Here is a 25,786-nt window from a genome sequence, read left to right on the forward strand (position 1 = left end):
GGAGAATTAAGACTTAATATGTGTAAGCACTTGGAGCAGTACCTGATCCCATGCGGCATGAGGAAGGAAGTCATCGTTATTACAGAATATAATCCCAGCTCTGGGGCAGGCACTCAGGGGCCTTCACATTGTAGCCCTTGCCATAGTGTCCATAGCCGACCCAACCCTTGGCTTAGTCTTGTGGAAATGCACACAGGCCCCTAACACACACTCCTGCACTGTGTGGCCTCTGCTCTGGCTCAGGCCACTTCCTCTGCCTGGGATACTTTTCTCAGCCGAGTCGAGCTGACCCAAGCCAACCCACTAATTCCTACTCATCCATAAAGACTTGGAATATCTGTTATCTCTTTTAGGAAATCTTCCCTGAAGCCCCAGGCTGAGTTAGATGGTCCTTCTCTGAGCCTTATTATCCCTATTATCATGGTCCTGTGCCTACCATCACAGCACTTACTGTAGCAATGTCTACGCTAGGACCCTCTGCTGGCCAGTGAACGCCTCCAGGGCAGGGGCCATTTCTTCTAGGCAGGCTTCTCCCTATGTAGAGTGAGGACTTAGGCCACAGTTCTCTTCCTATCTGTTGACCCCTACAGGTCCAAGACTACAGGGTAGATTCCTCTGCTGGTCCCAGGGAACTTCCCTTCTTGCTCTGCTGGACCTGAGGCTGCCCACAAATGGCCTAGCACATTTCAGTGAGGAAGGACCTATCTGATCACATAGCCCAACCAGCAGCCTGGTACTAAAGCCAGGCTTTACCTGGCAGCGAAAGCATCCCCATGACATTGGGCCAATTAAGATGACTTTTCTGCTACTCCTCAAGTAATTAGGAAGAGATATTTCTCCTGCCCAAGATGATTTCTTTTTCCTACACCCAGAGGTTTGAATCTTACCTTTTCTCAAAGCTCACATTGTCATTGCTTTCAAAACACACCTATCCACCCATTCCCATTCATTTAATAACTACTAACAGGCATATGGCTCAGCTCTGAAGGAGATTACAATCTATCAGGAAAAACAGATCATTGCAAAATGGGTGTACCAGAGTATTGGGAAGGCAGAACCTCAGGCTTTGCATGAGCAGTTCTTGTCTGTAAACCAGAGCTGATAAAAATAGTATGGTCTATTTGTATGGTGATTAATAGATAAGACACGAGAGTACCCAGTACCATGCTGAGTATATTCCTTATACTCAGTAGGTGTGTGTCTCTGTCCCCCAAACCCCACCCCAAGGTGCCATGTGCCTCTGATTACTTTCAAGCTGTCACGACAGCCACTTTGAGCTATCTTCTTCCCAAGACTGTGGGCTTCTGGAGAACAGGCCCATGTCTGAGTTCAGATACCCCTCCTCAGTGAGCCATCGTCCTCAGCGTAGCCTGGTGCCTCTGGCCTGGGCTCTGCAGCTGCCAAGTGCATTAGTAAGGGGTGAGTACTGAAGGGTGGGGGGCTAGAGAGAAGTAGCCATAAATACATGTTCCCAAAGCTAAACAGAAACACAGCCAGACTGAGGCAGTTTGTAAAGTCCTGACTTGTTTACCTTCAACATACAAGCAACAAAAGTGAATCTTAAAAGCTGGGCCGAGAACCATCAGTAAGGAGCCTCCTGGATGGAAGCAGAGCAGCCCACACTGAGGGGTTTATACAAACCTGTCTGGGCACTCCAGCGCAGAGCAGAGCTGGGGTCTACCCAGAGTCCCAAGACAAGGCCCAGCACAGAGGAGGAGACAGGGGCCTTCTCCTGTGCCAAATTCCAGGCTCTCTCTGAAGCACATCACTTGCTAGTTCAGTAGACCCCCTGCAGGCATGCAGCTTGGCTCTGGTAACACAGGTGACATCTACACTGACTTCACACAATGCTCAAACCACTGTCACAAGGTCATTATCACATTTATTCCCACTTCACACTGTGTGCTTCCCCCAAGTCACACACGGAGTCAAGTCAGAGACACTGCTGGACAGGACCCTGCCTCCTGCCATCCGGAGGCCTCTCCTTCCAGCTCTCGGGGAACTCTCTCACACTATGAACTCCCCTCTGCCCACAGGCAGCCCGCCCTGTCTCCTCTCAGCCTGCCCCAGCCTCACCGTTCTACTTTTGCCACAGACTTGCCCTCCTTGCCCTCCTTGCCTCCTGTGTGAAACTTCTCCATTGGCTCCCATGACACCGCATAGCTTGGCTCTTCTCTGGACTGCCGCTTTTCTGACCACTGTCTTTCCCAAGGTGGAGAGGGGCAGAGAGAAAGAGTACTACACAGAAAGTCTGGCTGGCTGGTGCCCACCAGGAAGCAGTGTTGTGCTGGGAAGCAAGGCTGGGCACAGAGAGTTAAGGCCAGCCCTCACCATGGAGTCAGTGTCGGGAAGTGAGAACACTCTGGACAACAGCTCCAGCTCTGCCCCAGGTCTGGCTCTGTCGCTTGCCAGCAACAAGACTTCAGGGAGGTAAGTTGACAGCTCGGTAAGACGAGGAGAATCATCTTTTTGGACTTTCTTTTGCATTTGCTGGAGATCAAATAAGGCTGATGAAATAAACAGGAGAGCAGTTTACTAAACATGATTAGCACCCAGCAGATACCATCTTGAACAAGGACAATGCTGGTTGAATAAACAGCAAATCCATATGAGGCAGGACTTCGGGTGGAATCCGCATGAAACTGCCTTCCGTGTCCACATGGAGAGCTGTCATTATCACGTAGTCTTTTAACTTCTAAGGAGAAAAACAAGGTGGCAAGTTCCTCACTGTGGCCTGGGGAATTGCCTCAGGCCTCACCAAGTGGGACCAGGCTGTCAGGTTCTGTCTTTGTGGAATGGCCCAGATCCACTGTGGAGGTCACTGAGGGCCCACTCCTGAGCCCTGCTGTTGGGAAATCACAGTTTCTGGGCCCTGATTTGCTCCTGTGCTTTCCTCTAGCCTCTACTCACACTGCCCTCCATCCCCACTACTGCCCCCAGGGAAGACTCCCTGAACCACACTGAAGAGAATGCTAATGCCCACCCTGGGCCCCTGCCGCTCGCCTCAGCTGCTTAGCTTCTCTGCAGAACACTTACCATACACTTGCCACTGAACTGAGGGGCAAGCGCCTCCATGAGGCAGGCTGTTTGGTTTGGTTTTTAAAGTAGTGTTCATCTCGGTAGCTCTAGTAACTGGGACCTAGTGATTGCTCAACAAATGCCTTTCAATAACTGCTGGCTTTTATGTTTGCTGAGTTTTGCCAGGTATCGTGTTTCTCAGCCTGCAAGGATTTTTGTGGTGGGGGTGGCACGACTCACTTGAGATCTGGCCACCTCTGCTTTCTCTTTCTTTTTTCCTGCATTTATTTGAAAAATAAAACAAGGGCTGGGCACAGTGGCTCACACCTGAAATCCCAGCACTTTGGGAGGCCAAGGTGGGAGGACAGTTTGAGCCCAGGAGTTCGAGACCAGCCTGGGCAACACAGATCCTGTCTCTACACAAAATAAAAAAAGTTAGCCAGGCATGGTGGTGGGTGCCTGCAGCCCCAGCTGCTCAGAAGGCTGAGGTAGAAGGAGGATCCCTTGAGCTGAGGAGGTTAAGGTTGCAGCGAACCGTGTCTGCATCACTGCACTCCATCCTGGGTGACAGAGCAAGACCCTGTCTCCAAAAAAAAAAAGAATAGAAAAAAGAAAAAGTGCTGTACGTGCAAAGTGTCACAAGAGGAGGGCATTTAGTTCTGCCTGAGGGACCCAAGGGATGCTGTCATGAAGGGGAAGCAAGACTTTTCAAAAGGAAACAAGGAACCATTTCAAGCAGAGGGAAGAGTGTCAGCAAAGGCAGAGTGGTGGGTGGGGGGACCTCAGTCATCACCCTGGGGCCTCATCACTTCTCAACACCTACCCAGGGGAATGAGGAAGCACACCCACGTTGCCATGTCCCAATTCAGGGACTGAGAAACAGAGACGCTTGGAATCACAGTCTCATCAGAGCTGAAAAACATTCTGCAGTGATTTTCTTAGGAAACAGGCCTAGAGAAGGAAGTAACGTGCCCGACACCCATGGCTGATCCACGGCAGAGCCTGGACTAGACAGCAACCTGACGTTCTGTCGCGCAGTAAGGCTTTTCTGCTCCACTTGGCGACGCAGCAAAACCCAACTCCAACTTTTACTATTTTGAAGCTGTTTTTCACTCCACCTTTTTAGTCTGAAAAATTTCAAACCTACAGGAATATACAAGGGACACTCTTGTACCTTTCACTAAACATGCCCGTGGTTAACATTTGCCGCATATGAGTTATCTCTGCCTTTCCCCTGAGCCATCTGAAAGTCAGCTGCAGCTATCATGATACTTCAATCCTAGGGACTTTAGCATACATTTCTTTAAAATAAGGATATTCTAATATATAACGTAAATACCATTGTCACAACAAAGAAAATCAACAATTTACTAAAAATCTAATACAGAGTCCTATTAAAAGTTACCCATGTAATCCCAAAACTTTGGGAGGCCCAGGTGGGTGGATCACCTGAGGTCAAGAGTTCGAGATCAGCCTGGCCAATATGGTGAAACCCCGTCTCTACTAAAAATACAAAAATTAGGTGGGTGTAGTGGCAAACGCCTGTAGTCCCAGCTACTCGGGAGGCTGAGGCAGGAGAACTGCTTGAACCCGGGAGGCATAGAGAGGTGTAGGTTGCAATGAGCGGAGATAGCTCCAATGCACTCCAGCCTGGGCAACAGAGGGAGACTCCGACTCAACAACAACAACAAAAAGTTACCCAATTTTTACAAAATGTTAGATTTTTTTGGGATGCAGGATCTGCTCATGGATTACATTTGGTTGAGCCGTCTGCTTACTCTCTTTCAAGCTAAGCTAGAATGTGAAACTATTTAAAATTTTTTCATTGACAAAGATGTTGTGTGTGTGAAGAATTCAGGCCAACTGAAAGTAGACTGTAGGTTGATTAAGAGGTGACTGCCAGATCTCCAATGGAAAGCTATATTTTCCCCTTGGTAATTATTAACTCACTTACAGGGTGCCATTTTTTTCTTAATGGGCACAGATGTGAAACAGGTTTCATGTTATGAAGTAGACTTAAAATGTTTATTGTGAAGTATTTCAGGCCTGTGAGAAGTAAGTTCCCACGGTCCCACCACGCAGTCTAGGAAATCTGACAGCAAGTCCTAAAGCTGTTTAGTTCGCCTTTAGTGACGCCTGCATCCTCCTCCCAGACCCAGAGCTCCTCCTCTGGACCAGGGGGAACTGCCACCTTGCAGGTGGTGTTTTCAATTCCATGCATGCTGTCTGCAGTACAGCCATACAACTGACTATTTTACATACATGGTTCTCAAACTTTTTTGGTCAGAGAACCCCTTTACACTCAATTATTGAGGATGCCAAAAAGCTTCTGTTTTATATAGGTTAAGTCTATCCATATTCACCTTATTTGAAATTAAAACTAATACTTTTTTAAAACACAAGAATATACAAGCAGACATTTCATTAGCTGCCACAGTGATGATGTCAAAACATCACATAGCTCTGGAAAATTCCACCATGCATTCATGAGACGAGCTGAAATGGCAAATGATGTCTTAGTAATATTATAAATATAGTTCTGACCTACAGACTCCTTGGAGGGTCAACGTCTGGAGTACGTTTTGAGAACTGCTGCATTACAGCAATGAAAGACAATGAATTCGCTCTCTGTGTATTAACATGGGAAACCCAAATGGTGACTGAGCCCCATTTTTGAGAGTGTTAGAATTAAAGAAAGGCTTTGGGTAAATAAAGTCTACATTCAGTGTTAAACCCTGACACCTTCTTTTCTGTCCAAATTGGTTGCCCACGTCACGGGCAATCAAGATGTTTGCCTTTTCTCCTTGGATGCCACCCTCTCAAGAGATGCCTGAACAGCGGGTCTCCATTTCTCTGTGAAGTCTGGTGCAATCTGGAAAAACACTCCAACCAACTGCTGGGGAGTCTGATATTCTTAGACTGCCCCTGTCTCAGACGCATCTCCCACACTCTTTCAAGGTCACCGATGTAGCCCTTTCTTTGGGGAGCATCTGACAGTCACATGGACGTTAAGGCTACTCAAACCTCGGAAACATTTATATAGGTTGCTCTGTGTCTTCATCCCAAAATTTGTGTCCCCAGAGTCTGTGACTCTGATCACTTGTGAAGTAGAAGAGGTTTTAGCACAGCCTTGGGACAACAGTAGAGGCCTGGCTTGGGCCAAGGATTGGGACAGTATGTCCAGCTCCAAGGATGAATTAACAGCCTGGGAACGAAGACCCTGGCTCTGCCCTTACAAACACCCCAGATGACAGAGCAGCCACTTGGACTCCGTGTTATTTACTAGGCACAGAGACAAACATGAATGCATAACACAAGCGTCCTGCTCTGAAAGAGCTCTAGGCTGGTAGGAGAGATCCTGAGCCGACAGAGCATCGACAAGAGATACGCACGCAGGCACGGGGTGCTACAGGACGGATGAGGTCTCTTTTGTCTCCTGTGGTATTAACAGCGCAGAATGATGGAGACTGCAAAATAGAGATCAGGAGGGCCTCGATTCTAGCCTTGACTCTGCAAACTGAGACGAGTTTAGCTTTGAGAAGTTAAAGTTGAGAGGGCAGATTTTGATCCTCTCAGAGATCAAAAGCTCTGCCAAGTGACAACAATGTGACCTGGAATACGTTACTTTGTAGGCCCTTGTTTTCTTTTCTTTTTGAGGTAGGGTCTTGCTCTGTCACAGGCTGGAGTGCAGTAGTGTGATCATAGCTCACTGCAGGCTTGAACTGCTGGGCTCAAGCAATCCTCCCACCTCAGCCTCCTGAGAAGTTGGGACTATAGGCTTCAGGCATGCACTACCACACCTGGCTAATTTTCATTTTTTTTTCTTTTTTTTTTTTTTTTGTAGATCACTACGATACCGAGGCTGGTCTTGAACTCCTGAGCTCAGGCGATCCTCCTGCGTTGGCCTCTCAAAGTGCTGGGATTATAGGTGTGAGCCACAATGCCTGGTCAACCCTTGTTTTCTTATCTGTAAAGTGGGAATAGTGATACAAAACCTCAAAGGGTGAGAATTAAATAGTATGTATATCATGTAACTAGCATAATGATTGGTTTATAACACTCAGAAAAGCTGAGCTGTTATTTTCCTCTTCTGTGGGTTCAGTTACCAAAGTGAAGCCATTGGACTAGACTAGTTCTCATCCATTTTCTGCCCCAGCCCACCTGAGTATCTTAACACTCTAATGAGAATAACCTAGAATCTCTAGAGGAATGTTTCCCAACTAGAGGCACATGGGATTCTTTGAGACAGAGGAAGGCAGAGAAGCATCAGAAGCTCTCCAAATGATTTGGCTACAGGTCTTTAGGGAAGTGTGTGTTCCCATGGAGAGTGAACAGACCACGTGATCTCTGAGGGCTTGTTCAATTGCCTCTGGGACTCTCTCATTTGCCTGTGAGGACTGGAAACACCTGTGAGAAAAGGAAACACTAGGTGTTCCTGGAGACTCCTCCAAACCCTGACACAAAGGCGTACAACTGGGTGGGAAGGATTGTAAGGTGAACCCTGGCTGTGCGAGACTTCTTACATCTTTACAGCTTCAAGATGTGCAGCACAGTGGAATAAACAGTAATGATTGTGCCCAGGCAGCCACAGTTCCTTCACTACCTGACAGCAAGTGAAATGTCTGTTTGTCTGGTCTCTTCTCTAACATGCCACACCAGGAAGCTCCACCGAGTAGCAGCTTTGGTAGCACAGGAATCTCCAGGACCATATATCGAAGTAGTTAATTAAATCCAGCAGTTCAATAAATGTGTACTGCCAGGCAATGTTTTAGGCATTGGGAATACACCAGTGAACAAAACAGGCAAAAATCCCTGCCTTCTGGGAGTTTACATTCTAGAGGGGTAAAGACAGACAGTACACAGTAAAACAAATACCTTCTATAATATGTTAGAAGATAGTACATGCTTTAGAAAAAACCCACAGCCTACCAAGGACAACAGAGAGACCAGTGAAGGAAATGAAATTAACTGGCTGGCCCCGAAAGTGGCAGACATATCACACATCCATATCACATTTCCTGCTGCTGCACCGCGATCTCAGCTAGTTCCTGCTCAGGTCAGCCTTGTTCAACCCACATTTCCTGGGAACCTGTTCTGCTAGGCCCACACCTCTACAGATTCTTCCAGCTAGCACCCCAGCTGCCCCAGCGTGGTGAAAGGAATCACCACCCACCTAAGACATGTCTGACTCATGTTTCCCCCACACCCACATGTGATCCACCAGATAGTCCTGGAGGCTACAGCACCACGGCACTTCCTAAATCTGGTGACTTCTCACCAGCTACCCTGACTGCTCCACTGCTGGCCCAAATCACCCTCATCTCTTACCCAGATGACTGTGGTAGCCTCCCAAGAGGTCTTCCTGCTTCTATTCTTGCCACACTGCCAGCCATTATCCACACAGGTGCCAGAGCGATTTTCTTAAGCTTCTGTTGGATGTCTTTCCCTTTGCTTCGAACCCTTCCTCCAAAGGCTTCCCCTAACTAAATTCTGACATATGCGCTAAATTCAGCACAGCTCGCAGGCTTTGCCGTAGGGCCTGATAAAGCCTGGGCCCTTATTTGCCTTCACTCTTCCTTCTTCATGTTGCTCCAGCCTCTGTATTTTTCTTGACCTTTGAACCCAACAAACTTCCTATTTCAGGGCCTCGTCCCCATCTGAGGATACCTGCTGCCCCTTCCACCCCAAAGTCTTCAGATTTTACATGGCTGCCTCATGTCCCCATAGAGGGCACTGGCTAAGGCAGTGGCCCCGTCATTCTCTACCACGCTGCTCCATTGTTTTCACATCTCTATTGATGGTTTCTTGACTATATTCTGCCTCCCTACTCTGCCCTCAGTTGGAGGACAAGCCTGCCTGTCTTGTTTACCATTGTGTCCCTAGCACCCAGAGCAGCCACTGGGTGACTGGCTGCCTGCGACGCCTGCCAGTGCCTTCTAAAAAATCATTCCTATCCTTCGAAGTTCACCTGAGATCCCACTTTCTCTTTAAGGTCTTCCCTGACAGTCCCCAACTTCTCAACTCTTACTGCCCCTCCTGTTTATGCTTATTACTGTCTATGCTACAGGGTCCTTACAGCGAGTCGCCTCCTCATTTCTGTGAGTGCTGCCTTCCTCACTCCCGACCAGTCCCTGAAGACAGAGGCCGCTCCAACTCAGGCGTAAGAGCAAAAGGGCAAAGCATCTGTGGTCAGGAGGCACAGGTTCAAGTCCTGGGTCTATCACTCACTGGCTATGTCTCTTGTCAAGTTACTCTCTCCTTCTATGAAACAGAAACAATAAAAACAATGCTAGCTGGGTGTGGTGGCCCACACCTGTAGTCCCACTGAGGCAGGAGGCTTGCTCGAGCTTGGGAGTTTGAGGCCAGCCTGGGCAATATGGCAAGACCTCATCTCTAAAAAATACAAAAACAAAAACACCCCACAATGCTACCTTCAGGATTATTGCAGTAATTAAATAAAATAATGTCAGTGAAAGCATTCTGTACGTTGTCATGCACTCAAGAAAATTCTTAGCTCCTAATCCAGTTAGGGCTTGGAAAACGTTTCTTGATTGGTGAGTAGCCAGAGCTAGAGCTGGTAAGATATATTTGCACATTAAAAAGGCCCTTTGTATCCCCACCACAGGCGCCGTGGTATCCCCATATGTCAGTCAGCATGAGGAAAAACGAAAAGTTCACAGCTCCTATGGCTGCTGACCTTGCAGCTCCATGAACGCTGCTTCCACCAGGACTGTCACTACGGGGCCAGGCCAGGGACCTGTGGCAGAGTACAAGCAGCCTTGTACGGGGAAGGGATGCTCCAGAAAACCTGGGCTTTTGCTTTGGTTCAGCCACTACTCTGCTCCCCGTAGACAAACTCTGCTCCACACTGGGCCTCAATTTCCTGATCTGTGCACTCAGGAGCTGGACTAGATTAGTGTAATCTTCAGACTTGAAAATCATCACCACCAACAACAATATGACTTTTTTTCCCTCAATTAATTATCAAGGAATACATTAAAAAGACAAAAGTACTCAAGCCTGTAATCCCAGCACTTTGGGAGGCCGAGACGGGCAGATCACGAGGTCAGGAGATCGAGACCATCCTGGCTAACACGGTGAAACCCCGTCTCTACTAAAAAATGCAAAAAACTAGCTGGGCGAGGCGGCGGGCGCCTGTAGTCCCAGCTACTCGGGAGGCTGAGGCCGGAGAATGGCGTGAACCCGGGAGGCGGAGCTTGCAGTGAGCTGAGATCCGGCCACTGCACTCCAGCCTGGGTGACAGAGTGAGACTCCATCTCAAAAAAAAAAAAAAAAAAAAAAAAGACAAAAGTAGAGTTATTTTGGCTGAAGTAGAGGATAAGATGCCCAAAGCACCACTAACCTAGGTAAACTACTGTAGATCATCTCCAAGGTCTTTTCAAGATGGAAACTTCTAGATTTCTACGATTTTAAAACTGAAAAAGAGATTGATGTGCCTCCTCCCCATTTACTTCTGATATAATTTTCTGCAATTAGTAATTGGCAGGGTAGAATAAGCTGCTGGAATTTTTCACAATGTAATTTACAACTAAAAATGACTTTGGAAGTTGATATGCCCTTGAAATGAAAAGTATTCTGTTTTCAGAAGTTCCATTCACAAGTCCTCTAAAGTTAAAAGAAAGTTACTAAAATGATAGGAGCAGAAATAAAGCCCACTGGAAAATAAGCAGCCCTGGACAAGTTCTACCTACCACCATGTCAATTTTAACAACTCACTGCAAACTGCTTCTCAAGAGCCTGTGTAGCGTGCTGCGAAAACCACCGGACGAGGCCATCCTTGTTAAACCCTGGTTCCATTCCTTCCTCCACCTGCTATGTGACCTTGGACAAGCCCCACAACTTTTCAGAGGTTTTCTCAGCTATGAAACAGGAGTGATGACGGCATTCTCATCGATCTAACACGATTAAAAGATTCAAATAAGAAAACTGGTGAAATGGCACTTTGAAAATTGTGAAATAATTTTCAAAGTGAGGGACCGTTACTTTATGCTAAAAAACAAAGCTGTCATGAGTCAACCAAACAAATGCCCCAAACCCCACAGGATAAAAGTCTGTCTGTCCTATCATCTATAATCTTTCAGAGTTGTATGGCAGGGGAGAGGCAGGTCCAACATGTAATCTCCCCTTTAGAAAGAACAATCTCAATGAGGAGTGCAGTTTGTAGACTGGCTGGCACTCACACATGTGCTAAACAGCAACAGCCTAAGGTCACAAGTCTCACAAGTGGAGGGTCAGGATTCTTGCTATTAAGTTCATGAAGTTCCTATAATAAAAATAACTCTCTCTGTCTATATTTAGATAAAACAACCAGTCTCAGGTCATTCTAGAGAGAAGAGCCAGGACTCACCAAAATGTACCTCTGAGCTAAACAACAATCCCCTAGATGGCTCAGACCCTCCTCCCTATAATCTGAGGCAGGGGCTAATTTCTGAGTAAATCCTTCATCCAGAAGCCATTAAGGGTCACAGGCATCAAGAGACACAGGCCTGTGTAATGGAAAGACCAGCGGCTGGAGAGTGAGCAGATTGTCACCAACGTGCTGTGTAACCTCATGTAAGTCCCCTGCCCTCTGGTCATGGATTTCTTGATCAGTATACTGAGGGGTCATGAGATGATTTCCACAGCCCATTCACCAGTAAGATTCTAGGTTTCCTCTTGACATCCCTCTGTTCCCTGTATTGGTTTCAGTACTCACCTTGTGGCCATGGCTGAAAAGTGGCAGCACAGGGAACCCTGAGGAGGTGAGTCCGGTACTCCCACTGGGCTATGCTGATCAGAGGACCACAGACTCTCTGAAGACAGCAACTTGATTTTTATAGACTACTTAAAACCAAACAGGAAAAGGAAGCTGAACCAGAGACAAAGGGGAAACAAACCCAAGTGAAAAACTGAAACCTAGGTAGAAAATAGAGAAACAAGAAGCTAGCAGTGCAGAGCCCTACCAGCGTGGGTGGCTGAGAGGCACTTCACAGGCCTGACACCTCCACGGCTGGCAACCTCAAGCCTCTAAGCACTTCCTGCAAGGGTGCAAGGGTGGGTGATGCCTGCTGGAGGTAGGGGCCAGGTCGTGGTGCTGGCCCCCGACGAACTAGCTCTATAGTCTGTCTAAGTCAATGCCATTTAAGAGGTCTGGGCCTCGGTTTTCCATCTGTTATAGAAAGTGCAGGCTCAGCACAGACGACTTCCTATAGGCCTTAAGAAAAGGCTACAAGAACTCGCAAGAGTCCCCGCTGACTCTCCAGAGAATAGAAGACTAGATGATAAAGACTATAAGCTGATCTTTTTTTTTTTTTGAGACAGAATTTCACTCCCATCGCCCAGGCTGGAGTGCAATGGCACGATCTTGGCTCACCGCAACCACCGCCTCCTAGGTTCAAGCGATTCTCCTGCCTCAGCCTCCTGAGTAGCTGGGATTATAGGCATGTGCCACCATGCCCAGGTAATTTTGTGTTTTTAGTAGAGACAGGGTTTCTCCATGTTGGTCAGGCTCGTCTCAAACTCCCGACCTCAGGTGATCCGCCTGCCTCGGCTTCCTAAAGTGCTGGGATTACAGGCATGAGCCACCATGCCAGGCCGCCGATCAAGTCTTAATATTTGACTCTGGAACAAAATTTGTACTTCTACCGAGCAGACAGCTCTCTCTAATGAGGACATTTAAGTCAGCAATTTAGAGCCTGAAAGGAAAACATTTGAGGAACACTGAGAACTTGGCTTTGTCACTTGTTCATTAAATGGGTGGCCTCAACTGTAAAATGGGGTTAGTTATACTTACTTTGCCTATCTCCAACAGGGTTTTCATGAAGATAAAATCCAGTTCAATCTTTCTTTCAAAATCTACTGAGAACTCACTAAGAAGCATGCACTGTGTTAGAAATCACAGACAAAAAATTCAGAACGACCGTACTGGTCCTTAAAGGACTTTTATGGCTTAGAAAAGAAGAATCCTGCCCTCTGGTCATGGATTTCTCGATCAGTATACTAAGGGGACCTGAGATGATTTCTATAGCCCATTCACCATTAAGGTTCTAGGTTTCCTCTTGACATCCCTCTGTTCTCTGTATTGGTTGCAGTACTCACCTTGTGGCCATGGCTTGATAATGTTAGCAAATATTTAATAGATCCATTAAAATATTGATATAGTGAAAAATAGTTGTACAGAGTACAGTACAAAAGAAGTATCAGTTCTAATTGCAGAGATGAATGCACTTTGAATGCTAAAAATGCATTTTTAAGAGGCTTTTAATGATATACATTTCCCTTTAAGCACTGTTTTAGTTGCAAACCACAATTTGGATGTATTGCAGTTTTCTTTTTTCTTTTGGTTCAAAATATTTTTAATTTTCTCTAGTGATTTCTTCTTTTATCCATGGATTATTGATAAGTGCTTTGTTAAATTTTGAAATATTTGGTGTTTTCCTATATGTGTCGCTACTTATTTCCAATTTAATTCTACTGGGCTCAGAGAACATATTTGGTGTGACTTCTTCCTTTGTTTTTCCTGGTATGATCTCAATCCTTTCACATTTATCAAAATGTGCGTTATGGCCCAGCATGCAGTCTACCTTGGCGGATGCAGCATACGCACAAGGAAAGAATGTGTATTCTGAAACTGGTCGGGTGCAGTGTTCTAAAATGTCAATTAGGTCATGGTGGTTAATAGTATTGTTCAGAACGTCTATGTCCTTGTTACTTTTTGTTGCTGTTGTTTGTTTTTGTCTAATTATTCTATCAACTGCTGAGGGAAAGGTCCTGAAATCTCCAACTGTGACTGGATTTCCCTCTTTAATTCTGTCACTCTTTATTTCATGGGTTTTGAAGCTCTTATTAGGTACATTTTTCCATGCCGCATTGGTTTTCTGCACTGCTGTAACAAATTACCACAAACTGAGTGGCTTATAACACACACACTTACTATCTTAAGAGTTTTGTAAGATCATAGGAGGTAAGAAGCCCAACATCATCAGAAGTCCCACATGGGTCTCTCTTGCTCACCTTTCTCAGCTTCTAGACACTGCCTGCATTGCTTTCTCATAGCCCCTCTGTCCGCTTTCAAAGCACGCAGCATTGCTCTGACCCTTCTTCCACAGCGACATGTCTTTCTGACCACGGTGTGGACAGGTTCTCTACTTTTAAGGACTCATGTGACTAGACTGGACCCAATGGATAATCCAAGATAACCACTCCATCTCAAGGTCCACAACTTTAATCACATCTCCAGAGTCGTTTTTGCCACGTAAGGTAATATTTTATTTATTTACTTTTTTAGAGACAGGGTCTATCGCTGTCACCCAGGCTGGAATGCAGTGGGGTGTGATCATAGTTCACTGCAGCCTCAAACTCCTGGCTCAAGTGACCCTCCTATCTCAGCTCCCTGAGTAGTTAGGACTATAGGCACACACCACCATGCCTGGCTAATTTAAAAACATTTTTTTAAATAGAGATGGGGTCTTGCTATGTTTCTGAGGCTGGTCTCAAACTCCTGGTCTCAAGTGATCCTCCTGCCTTGGCCCCCAAAGTGCTAGGATTACAGGCATGAGCTACCATGCCCATCCCATGTAAAGTCACAGAGTCACAGGTTCTAGGGATTAGGGCAGGGTGATGGCATTACTCTGCCTACTACACATCCTTTCACCTTCAGTTGATTTGTATCTTTGTCCTATAGATAGTGTATGATTGAGTCTTACATTTTCACCCAGTCTGACAATTTCTATCTTTTAATTGGGGTATTTAGTTTATTTACATTTAGCTTATTGATACAGATGGATATAGGTCTACTACTTTGCTATTTGTTTTCTGTTTGTCTCGTCTGTTTCTGGTTCCTCTGTTCTTCGTTTCCTGTATTCTTGTGGGTAAACTAAATACTTTTCAGAATTTCATCTGAATTTCTCTGTTGACTTTTTAGCTATACCTCTATTTTTTTACAGGTCTTTCTAGGGATTACAATATACATTCTTAACTTTATAAAGTACACTGAGTTAATATTGTACCACTTCAGTAAAATGTTAAGAACTTCATAATTGCTTAATTTCATTCTCCACTCCCATCCTTTATGGTGTAGCTGTCATATGTGTTACATACTCAAAATATAATGTTATATATTTTTGTTTTAGACAATCATATATATATATATATATGTATATATATATATATATACAGCTGACCCTTGAACAGCACAGGTTTGACCTTCATAGGTCCATTATACTACTACTTTTTTTGAGATGTGGTCTCGCTCTGTTGCATAGGCCAGAGTATAGTGGTGCAATCACAGCTCACTGCAGCCTCAACCTCCTGGGCTCAAGCAATCCTCCCATCTCAGCCTCCCAAAGTGCTAGGACTACAGGCATGAGCTACCACCACGCCTGACCCAGGTCCACTTGCACATGAAATTTCTTCTACCTCCACCACACCTGAGACAGCAAGACCAACCCCTCCTTTTCCTCTTCCTCCTCAGCCTACTCAGTGTGAAGATGACAAAGATGAAGAACTTTAAGATAATTCATTTCCAATTAATTACTAGTGAAACTAATTAAAATATATTTTCACTTATCATTTTAATAAAATTTTTCCCTAGCTTAATTATAAGAATACAGTGTGTAATACATATAATAACAAAGTATGTATTAACCAACTGCTTATGTTATTGGTAAGGCTTCCTGTCAACAATAGGCTCTTAACAGTTAAATTTTAGGGGATGCAAGTTTTACGTGGATTTTTAACTGTGTGAGGGGCCAGCACCCTAACCCCTGGATTGTTCAAGAGTCATGTGTGTGTACATATGTGTGTGTGTATTGAAGAAATAAAAGTCTTTATGTTTACTCATATATTTCTCTTTTCCAGTAATCTTTATCCATCCCCGAACATCTGAATTTCCTGTTTTTTTTTTTTTTTTTTTTTTTTTTTTTTTTTTTTTTTCAGCCTGAGGAACTTCCTTTAGAATTTCTTTTTGTTTTTTTGAGACAGGGTCTTGCTCTGTCACCCAAGCTGGAGTACACTGGTGTGGTGTGATCTCGGCTCACTGAAACCTCTGCCTCCCAGGCTCAAATGATTCTCCTGCCTCCTGCCGTCTAAGTAGCTGGGTCTAAAGGTATGCGCCACCATGCCTGGCTAATTTTTGTATTTTTAGTAGAGAACGGTTTCACCATGTTGCCCTGGCTGGTCTCAAACTCCTGGATTCAAGGGATTCGCTCACCTCGGCCTCCCAAAGGGCTGGGATTATAGGCGTGAGCTACTGTGCCCGGCCTCCTTGAGCATTTTTTGTACAACAGGTAAGCTGGCAATAAAATTCTCTTACTTTTCTTTTATCTGAAAAACATCTTTGTCTTCAAGCCTCAAAGCACTTTTTGCGAATAGAGAATACTGAGGGTTTTTTTTGTCTTTCAGCACTTTAAAGGTATTGTTTCACTGTCTTCTGGCCTCCACGGTTTCTGAGAAGTCAGCCATCATTCACATACACCGTACGTAATGGATCCCTTTTCCTTTGGTCATTTTTAATATTTTCTTTTTCTTTCGTTTTCAGCAGTGTGACTGTGATGGGTTTAGGTGTGGTTCTTTTTGCATTGATTTTGCTAGGGTTTCATTGAGATTCTTAGGTATGTAATTTAAGGTTTTTCACCAAATTTGGGAAATTTTAGTCATTATTTCCTCAATTATTTTTCTTCTGCCTCATTCTCTTTCTCCTCTTCCTCTGGCACTCCAAGTACATGTATGTAGACCTCCTGATATTATCACAAGGCACTGGTAATTCTTTTTAAAATATTTTCCCATTTTTCAGACTAGATATCTATTGATCCATCTCCAAGTCCACTACCCTTTCTTCTGGACCTCTGATCCACTTTTAGTCTCATCCAGTAAATTTTTCATTTCATTTCCAGTAGTAGAATTTTCAATGGGCAAGTTTTTTATAATTTCCATTTCTCTGTTGGGATTTCCTGTTTGTTCACTTTATCCACCTTTTATTAAAGTCTGTGAACATATTTATTATGGGTAACTTGAAGAACTTGCCTGTTTGTTCCAACTTCAGGAGCATTTCAGGGTCTACTGACTGCTTTCTTCCCCTTAAGTATATGTCACATTTTCTGACTCTGTATGTCCACTAACTTATGATTGTATGTTAGATACAGTATGATACATTGCAGAAAGTCTGGATTATGCTATCTTTCTTTAAAGATGTGAAGTCTGTTCTGGTAGTCAGGGAGATTACTGGCAGATCCTTTTGGTGCTACCAAGCTTGGCTCAAACCTTTCTTCAGTTCTATTTCCATTTTGAACTTAGCCTTAGGGGTGTGCCTCCCCTAAACAACCCCCCAACTCCACCCCCCACCCCCCACCCGCATCTGACTCAAGAGCACAGTCCTACTTCTAAGGTGTGACGTTCTGGGATCTCAACTGAATGCCTGAGGTGTTCAGGGAAGTTTCTTCATTCAGGTTAAGCTGGATCTGCAACATCTCCCAGAACTGAATGACCTCTGGCATCATCATTGGGTTCTTAGCCCTACAGCAGGTGATCTCTGCCAGGCCTCATGAAGAGTCTCACTCTGCACATGCACACCCAGCTCTCAGTCAACAATCCAACTAGAATCCTTACAAAGAACTCTGCTGTCTTTGCCCCATCACAGGGCTTCCATTTCTCTAGTTCCTTGCCCTGCAAACTCCAACTATTTCAGTGGCATAGAATTCTAATGTCTGCCCTGAGCTGACTAAAATCACCCTTCCATTTGGGCTCCACCACTCCATGCCGAGACTAGATGGTAACTGCAGGCAGAAAGCCAGGGGCTTCTCATGGCGTTTCCTCTCTCAAGAATCAAAGTCCTATCCTGTCTGTCCAAAGTCTGAAAATGGCAGGGATTTAATATCTTCTATGAATCTCAGTACCCTTTTTATATTCAGTTGCTTCACATATTTTACACAGTTTCGTAGTTGTTTTTGTCAAGAGAGCAAGTCATTACCATTATTCTGCCATGGCCAGAAGCAGAAGTCAATTATGATTATTAAACTACAAAAGGGTATTCTTTCTCATTTTCTGAAGATGCTAGCCTAAGAGTAAACATCTTCTCTGTGAGAAGTGTCTTTCAGTTTCACCCCTCGTTTCCTCCGTCCTTCACATGTTACTACTACCTTTTATCGGTTTCACTAGGTAGGTAACACGTAAGAGTGAACCTTCTGGGGCTATTATTTTAACTCTATCATCTAGCTTTAATAAAGCATTGAGAAGAATTATGAAAAGCAGCAAAAAATGTGGCAAGCTTTCTGAGCAGGGTGCTATGAGACAGGGATTCCAGCCCTTGCTTTGTTATTGACATGCTGTACGTTCCTGGGCATTCAGGTCTCTACTTTGACCCTGGTGTCTCCAGGTCCGATGAAAAAAAATGATCTTATAAATAACTATGTACTACAGGTATGGTACCAATTCCTAAATCGACCATGTCAGGGCAACAGAAAATGTTGGAAAGATGGAATAGGAACTGCTGACACTTGTGAAGCAATTTAGTGAGCAAGTTAAGAAACATATCCTGTTTAAGGTAGCATCTTATAATGTGACACCATGAATTGCACTCAGCACCTGGTATACTGCTTAGGTAGCAGGTACAGTGTAAGTGGTGATTGTATGAATAACTATGCATGGACGAATAAATTAATTAATTAATGAGGAAGAAGGGCATCAACTCATACAGGATATTGATATTAAATCCTAAGGCATTTGGCTTTGGATTTTGAACACAGTAAATGCCCAATAAACAACAACTGTGTTGACTTGAATTAAAAGATGTGCTTTCCATGTATCCAGACCCCAACAGAAAGCAGAGTGGGCTGAAAATAAATCATAGAGCTATACTAGAAGACACTCTACTTAGGAGATCTAGTTCAAAAACTTGCTGTGGTGACTTGGGAAAGTCAACTTTCTTCTGCGGGTTTTAGTTTTCTTTTCTGTAAACAGACTAATCTCACTTCTCTTTCTTTCTCATTGGGATGTTTGTGAATGAAAGGGTCCTTCACTAACCAGAAATGAATTATGTTTGTATAATACTGACATTTCATGAGAATTTGTGTTAAGAAGGCAGGGTGTTTTGAGTACAAAGGATTATGTACAAAGGATTATGAAATCCTATTAACAATGCTGCAGTAGGCTTTTAAAATATAATAATTTATATGTGCTATCATTAGTTGACTCCTGGAACCTCAGCTATCACTCCAAAAACCAAAATGGAAATTGGATCTGCCAGAGATTCTATTATTCTCAACTACTTTGCCTGAGAGACATTTCTTTAAAAAGTTTACACTAAAAAAGCTCAGCCAGCCACAAGACGCTAAAGTGCCTTTTCCTCTCCAGTTCACTCACAGTTCAGTTTCAGCTCTTGCTGATAGGGCCTGCCTAAGCCTGCCTGCTCTGTGAAGTCCAAATGTTTATCATACCAGAGGGAAGACATGAAGAACAAACAACTCAGGTAAAAAAAAAACAAAAAACAAAAAACAACTCCAAATAATCTTTCTGATGATCTGAGACCTGTCGTCAGAAAATGTTTCATTTCCAGAGTTACAGCATCTGGAAAGAAAGCGTAAATGGCCAAATAAACTCCGATGTCAGCTGAGCAATCTCTTAGGGGGACTGTAATATGGCTCTTCACCAGTATCTGTGACCTTAGACTTCCGTGGACTTGTGTTCCTGAGGACACTATGCTACATATAATCTTTCTCCACATACATCTTTCATCATATAAAGGGAGAAGTAAAGGGGAAAGGTAAAATCCCACCACCAGACTCCTGGAATGGGAAATCTAGTTTCCTGTACACGCCCTGGTGGTTCAGGCTCCTGTGCCTTGTAAACACAGCTGTCCTCACCTCCTGAAATGACTTCTTACCCCATCTACAGGCAAACTTGGGTTTGTCCTTCAAGATCCAATTTGCCTATATCTTCTTTAATGAAGTGTTTACTGAGCCCCCAGGATAGAGAAAATTATTCCTGCACTGTGCTACTTCTGTATTTTGTAATTTTATCAATTTAGTGGTCACAGAGCATTACCCCTTTAGGAAGCGACTATCATTTCTTATTTATCTTTTATAATCAATTGTGGGCAGCACAATTCTTGGTACATGGTGTGTGTTCAGAATCTTTGTTAAGCTATTTTGCCTGAAAGGACTGGGACTCAAGAAGTGCACGAATTACTAGTGGTATAAAAAGGGGACAGATCGGGCCTTGTGTTTTCAAGCCTAGAGTTTGCTGAGTCTAGCCTCTGATACCAGGCCACCCTGCCCTGAGGTACTCCCTTTCAACCACACTCCTGGTTAAACTCATCTGCAGCAGAAGTAGACCATATATGCCAGCCAAGGAAACCGAATATTCTAAGGAAATCATTACTAATTCCCAGAAGAAAATTGTAACGTCTCAGAGAAACGCAAGTACCATAAAAGAAAAACTTAAAAGACAGATAACAAATGAAGCAACCTCTACCATGGGAAATAGAATTTTAAAATCCAATAAGTATAATAAATGTCTTTGGAGACACAAGGGAAGATACTTAAAACATTAAGTGAGAATAAGCCATAAGGAAGAACAACCAAGCACTTTTTTTTAGTATAAAAATATAATTGCTGAAATAGAGAACTCAACAAATATGCTCAGCAGAAGCAGCAAAGATGAGAAACTGAGAATCGGGTCAAAGAGTTGACCCTAAAACATCAGGTAGGGAAAAAGGGACAGGGAGGACAGAAGTATCAATTTCTGTGTAAAAGGCATCTCAGAAGCAAAAAAAAAGAGAGAGAGAAGTGAAATGACAGAAAATTTTGTAGAATTCAAGAAAGATGTAAGAGCTCAGACTGAAAGGGGTGGGCCGGGCACATCACGCCTGTAATCCCAGCACTTTGGGAGGCCGAGGTGGGCGGATCACGAGGTCACGAGTTCAAGACCAGCCTGACCAACATGGTGAAACCCCGTCTCTACTAAAAATACAAAAATTAGCAGGGTTTGGTGGCGCATGCCTGTAATCCAAGCTACGCAGGATGCTGAGACAGGAGAACGGCTTGAACCTAGGAGGCGGAGGTTGTGGTAAGCCAAGATCGAGCCATTGACACCAGCCTGGTGACAGAGCAAGACGCCATCTCAAAAAAAAAAAAAAAAGAAAAAGAAAACAACGTGCATGTACACATACAGACACAAACACCAATTACGGTATCTAATAACAGCAGAGACAGAGACAATTCTAAAAGCTTTCCACATAAAACCAAGTCACCTACAAAGGAACAAAAATCAGACCAGACTTCTTCACCTCAACTAGGGTAAAACAATGAGGTATTATCTTCAGAATGCTGGAGGAAACAAATTTTTGAACCTTACATTTCATTCCATACCAATCTAAAGTATCATATACATGCAAGGAAGAAAAATATATTTTTAGGTATACAAGATTTCAGAAAGTTTTACAGGTACAGACCTTCTTTGGAAAAATTTCACTGTATATATTCTAGCAAAAAGAAAATTTACCCCTAGGAATAAATAGCAGGCTATGACACGTGGGAGCATCCAACTGAATATTTTTAAGCCATGAAGAGGGAATGAGGTACTGACACACGCTACAACAGACAGACCTTAGGAAACATTATGTGCAGAGAAAAACGTGAGACACGAAAGGTCACATGTTATATGACTATATTTATATGATACTCAGAATAGGCAGATTTAAAGAGACAGGATACAGATTTTTTTTTTTTTTTTTAGAAGGAGTCTCACTCTTGTGGCCCAGGCTGGAGCGCAATGCTGCGATCTCAGCTCACTGCAACCTCCCCATCCCAGGTTCAAGCAATTCTCCTGACTCGGCCTTGGGATTACAGGCATGTGCCACCAGGCCCAGCTAATTTGTATTTTTAGTGGAGATGGGGTTTCACCATTTTGGTCAGGCTGGTCTTGAACTCCTGACCTCAGGTGATCTGCCCGCCTTGGCCTTCCAAAGTGCTGGGATTACAGACATGAGCCACTGTGCCTGGCCAGGACACAGATTAGTGGTTGTCACAGGCTGGTGACAGGGGATGTGTGCCTGGGTCTTAATTTATAAAGGTCACTGAGAATGACACAAAGAGGTCAGTGCCATTGAAAGAAAAGTTTAATGTCATTCACAGTTCCCCCACAAAATAAGAGGCACAGCACAACATGCAGGGCCACGGGGGAAGCACCAGAGTCAATAAGGAGACAGGAGCAAGGGGAAGGCACAGGCCACAGCCCTTATTGGGGCTTCCATAGGGAAGGCAAGGCAGGCAGGATAAATGGCTTAGAAAAGGCTACAACTGAATAATTCTAGCAGGCTTTGGGGCCTACGAGGTGTCCCTAGCTGTCTGGAACCTGGCTCTGGGTTGATTTAGAGCAGGAGAAATATTGGCTTGGTGTGTGAGCATCAGATAAAGAAAGTGGCTGGGGTATGGACTCAGGATTGGTTGGTTTGTATATGAAAGACAGACTCACCAACAAAAGCTTCTTCTTATTGTCTCTAGGAATTAGCTAACCCTGGGAGGGGTAGTCTCTTCCCCAGCCAACAAGGCCCCATAAAGATGTCAAAACGTTGGGCACAGTGGCTCACTCCTGTATTCCCAGCACTTTGGGAGGCCGAGGAGGGCAGATCATGAGGTCAGGAGATCGAGACCATCCTGGCCAACATGGTGAAACCCCGTCTCTACTAAAAATACAAAAGTTAGCTGGGCTTGGTGGCACATGCCTGTAATCCCAGCTACTCGGGAGGCTGAGGCGGGAGAACCGCTTGAACCTGGGAGGCGGAGGTTGCAGTGAGCTGGGATCGTGATCGTGCTACTGCACTCCAGCCTGGTGACATAACCAGACTCTGTCTCAAAAAAAAAAAAAAAGGATGTCAAAACATCATAAAATACAAAAAAAAATGATTGATACGAAGTGAAGGAACAGACTAATCAATATGGAACTTCCTTTTGTGATAAAAAGAACTATGCAAGAGGAGCTGGGCACGGTGGCTCACACCTGTAATCTCAGCACTTTGGGAAGCTGAGGCAGGATTGCTTGAGCCCAGGAGTCTGAGACCAGTCTGGGCAACATGGTGAAACCTTGTCTTTACCAAAAAATACAAAAAAAACATGGGTGCAGTAGCATGTGCCTATAGTCCCAGCTACTCAGGAGGCTGAGGTGGGAGAATAGCTTAAATCTGGGTGATAAAAATATATAAAAACTAGATAAAGATAGTGGTTACACAGCCACAATTTTACAGTGTGCAATCCAGTGGTGTTTAGTACATTCACATTAAAACAAAAATCTCATGAAGTTTCTTATTGCCTAAGGTTTAATGATGTTTGAATAAACAACAATAATCAATGACTATTTTTAAGTAAAATATCCATAACTTTGCTCGAAAATTCGACACAGCAACTTTTGTATACGTATAGGGTGTTATTCTATGAAGAATAGAAGGCGGTAAGAGTACATTAAAGACTGACGGAAGCTGCAGACACTGACAAGCTTTAAAACGACGATAAAGAAAAATAAGTATAAGCATGGGTCACACTAAGGGAGGAGTAGCCATGAGGAGAATAAAAATAGAACCTATAGTTTCTCACTCAACTGAAGAAATGTAATATATCCATCAGAAGGCGAAACGAGAAAAAACAAGGAGAAAAAGCATAAAAAATAGAAAATATAGAATAAGACAGCAGTTATAAAAGCATGTTGATCTTTATTTTTTATTTTTATTTTTTGCTTGTGTACTGCTATGGACTGTGTCCCCCAAAATTCATATGTTGAAGCCCTAACCCTCAACTGGAGACAGGGCCTACAGAAAGTCAATTAAGGTGACATGAGCTCCTAAGGGTAGGGCCCTGATTGATAGGATTAGTGTTTCTGTATGAAGAGATGCCAGAACATGTGCATGCTCTCATGTGCACTCTCTCTTTTTCTCTCTGCCAGGTGAGTGCACTGCAAGAAGGTGGCCATCTGCAAGCCAGGAAAAGGGTCCTTGCCAGAAACTGAACTGATGGGCATCTTGATCTTGGACTTCCCAGCCTCCAGAACTGTGAGAAAATAAATGTCTTGTTTAAACCACCTAGTCTATGATATTTTGCTACAGCAGCCCATGCAGACTAATACACATACCTTCTAAAAGTATTTAGAAAATCTGTATATCTTGCATTTTTTTTTTTTTTTTTTTTTTTTGAGACAGGGTCTCCTGCTGTTGCCCAGGCTGGAGTGCAGTGGTGCAATCTCTGCTCACTGCAACCTCTGCCTCCTGGGTTCAAGCAATTCTCCACCTCAGCCTCCCAAATAGCTGGGGCTACAGGTACACACCACCATGCCCAGCTAATTTTTGTATTTTTGGTTAGTGACAGGGTTTCACCATGTTGCCCAGGCTGGTCTTGAACTCCTGGGCTCAAGCAATCTTCCTGCCTTGGCCTCCCAAAGTACTGGGATTACAGATATGAGCCACCATGCCTGGCCCCTCCTGCATATTTTTAAGGTGACACCAATTTTTCAAGATAAATTTAAATGGCTGCAAAAAGATATAATATTTAGAAACATTATATATGACATGCATGTGTTAAATATATTACATTTATAAATGCAATTTAATATGTAAGTGTAAGCTGTTTCAGAATTTACAAAAAAGGTCTGACATAAAACATAATTGGCAAAGCCTGTCTGCTCTGTCAACCATTCAGGCGAATCAGATTTACTTTCCGTCAGAAAAAGTTTGACCTTATTTTCAACTCAAACATGCTCTACACATCACAGTGAAAGCACAGCACTTCGAGATTCTTAGTTTTAAAACCAACTACCAGATAGGTAAGGCATGGGGATGCGCCATGAGTTGGTAGCCTGGAAGAGAAAAGACCTGCCCTTCTGTTATTTTTCACAGAGACCTTCTTTGCTTTGCTTTTATGAGACTCTCTTTTAGGGCCAACGAGTTCTCAAATTATTTCTGTTTGGTTCACCGAGGTATTATGTCCTGAGGTAAGCTAAGGACGCATTGTAAAATGTGGAAGGGGTCGGTGATGTGTCTGTCTTCTATACACTGAGAGGAGAAACACGAAAGCTGATGGGAGAAAGGAGCAGCAGCACGCAGGCACATTTCCTAACAGATCAACACTGGCCTGGAATATACACGGAAGTGAGAAATCAGGGAATTGGCTCCCTTGCCAATTTACCCCCAGGAAGTCTTTATGTACCCCCAGGAATAAACATGCCCCAGTTTGAAGACTGCTGTGCTAATATAACAGCAATGACCACACTATAAACAGGTTACAATTACTGGCCAAGAGACAGGAATTGTTAGATTGAATAAAAAACAAGAACCAGAGTTACGAAGTCTACACAAGATAGCTAAAACCAATGAATGCTTCAACACTGAAAATAAAGAAATAGAAAAGTTATAACGCTGTTATAAGTAAAAAGAAAATTACGTTAGCAATTTTAATATCAGACAAATAGAATTTAAGAAGGAAAAGAGATTAAGAAACCAGAAGAAGATTATACAGAAGTCACCTTCATCCATGGGGATACATGTTCCAAGGCCCCCAGTGGATGCCTGGAACCATGACAGTACTGAACCCTATGTATACACCATAGGCAAGAGTAGATCTGACAAGCTGCTAAGTGACTGACAAGCAGGTAGTGTGACAGCGTGGATAGGCTGGACAAAGAGATGATCCATGTCCAGTCAGGACGGAGCAGGACAGTGCAAGGTTTCATCATGCTACTCAGAATGGCCTACAATTTAAAATTTACAAATTATTTCTAGAACTTGTCATTG

General features: G+C 43.9%; 1 protein-coding gene and 1 long non-coding RNA gene across 7 annotated transcripts in view; one reads left to right on the forward strand and one right to left on the reverse strand.

Annotated features, from left to right (window-relative positions):
- EVL (Enah/Vasp-like) overlaps positions 1-25,786 on the reverse strand; it is a 173,928-nt gene that overhangs the window by 70,753 nt on the left and 77,389 nt on the right. For 2 of the 6 annotated variants that reach the window (XM_050796743.1, XM_050796738.1), the window contains exon 1: positions 10,756-11,182. The exons of 2 other annotated variants lie outside the window; for them this stretch is intronic. In XM_050796743.1, coding sequence (XP_050652700.1) covers positions 10,756-10,814 — 59 coding nt within the window. In that variant the 5' untranslated portion in view covers positions 10,815-11,182. Of the gene's footprint in view, positions 1-10,755; positions 11,183-11,734; positions 12,010-25,786 lie in introns of those variants that run through there. 2 more of the 6 variants (XM_050796740.1, XM_050796742.1) reach the window with 2 other exon arrangements.
- Positions 16,007-24,494, forward strand: LOC126958456 (uncharacterized). Its single transcript, XR_007727195.1, has 3 exons — positions 16,007-16,304; positions 16,420-16,493; positions 23,947-24,494. It is a non-coding gene; the product is annotated as an uncharacterized LOC126958456 (long non-coding RNA).

The sequence above is a fragment of the Macaca thibetana genome, chromosome 7 (genome assembly GCF_024542745.1).
Source record: "Macaca thibetana thibetana isolate TM-01 chromosome 7, ASM2454274v1, whole genome shotgun sequence".
In the NCBI taxonomy this organism is placed as follows: Eukaryota; Metazoa; Chordata; class Mammalia; order Primates; family Cercopithecidae; genus Macaca; species Macaca thibetana.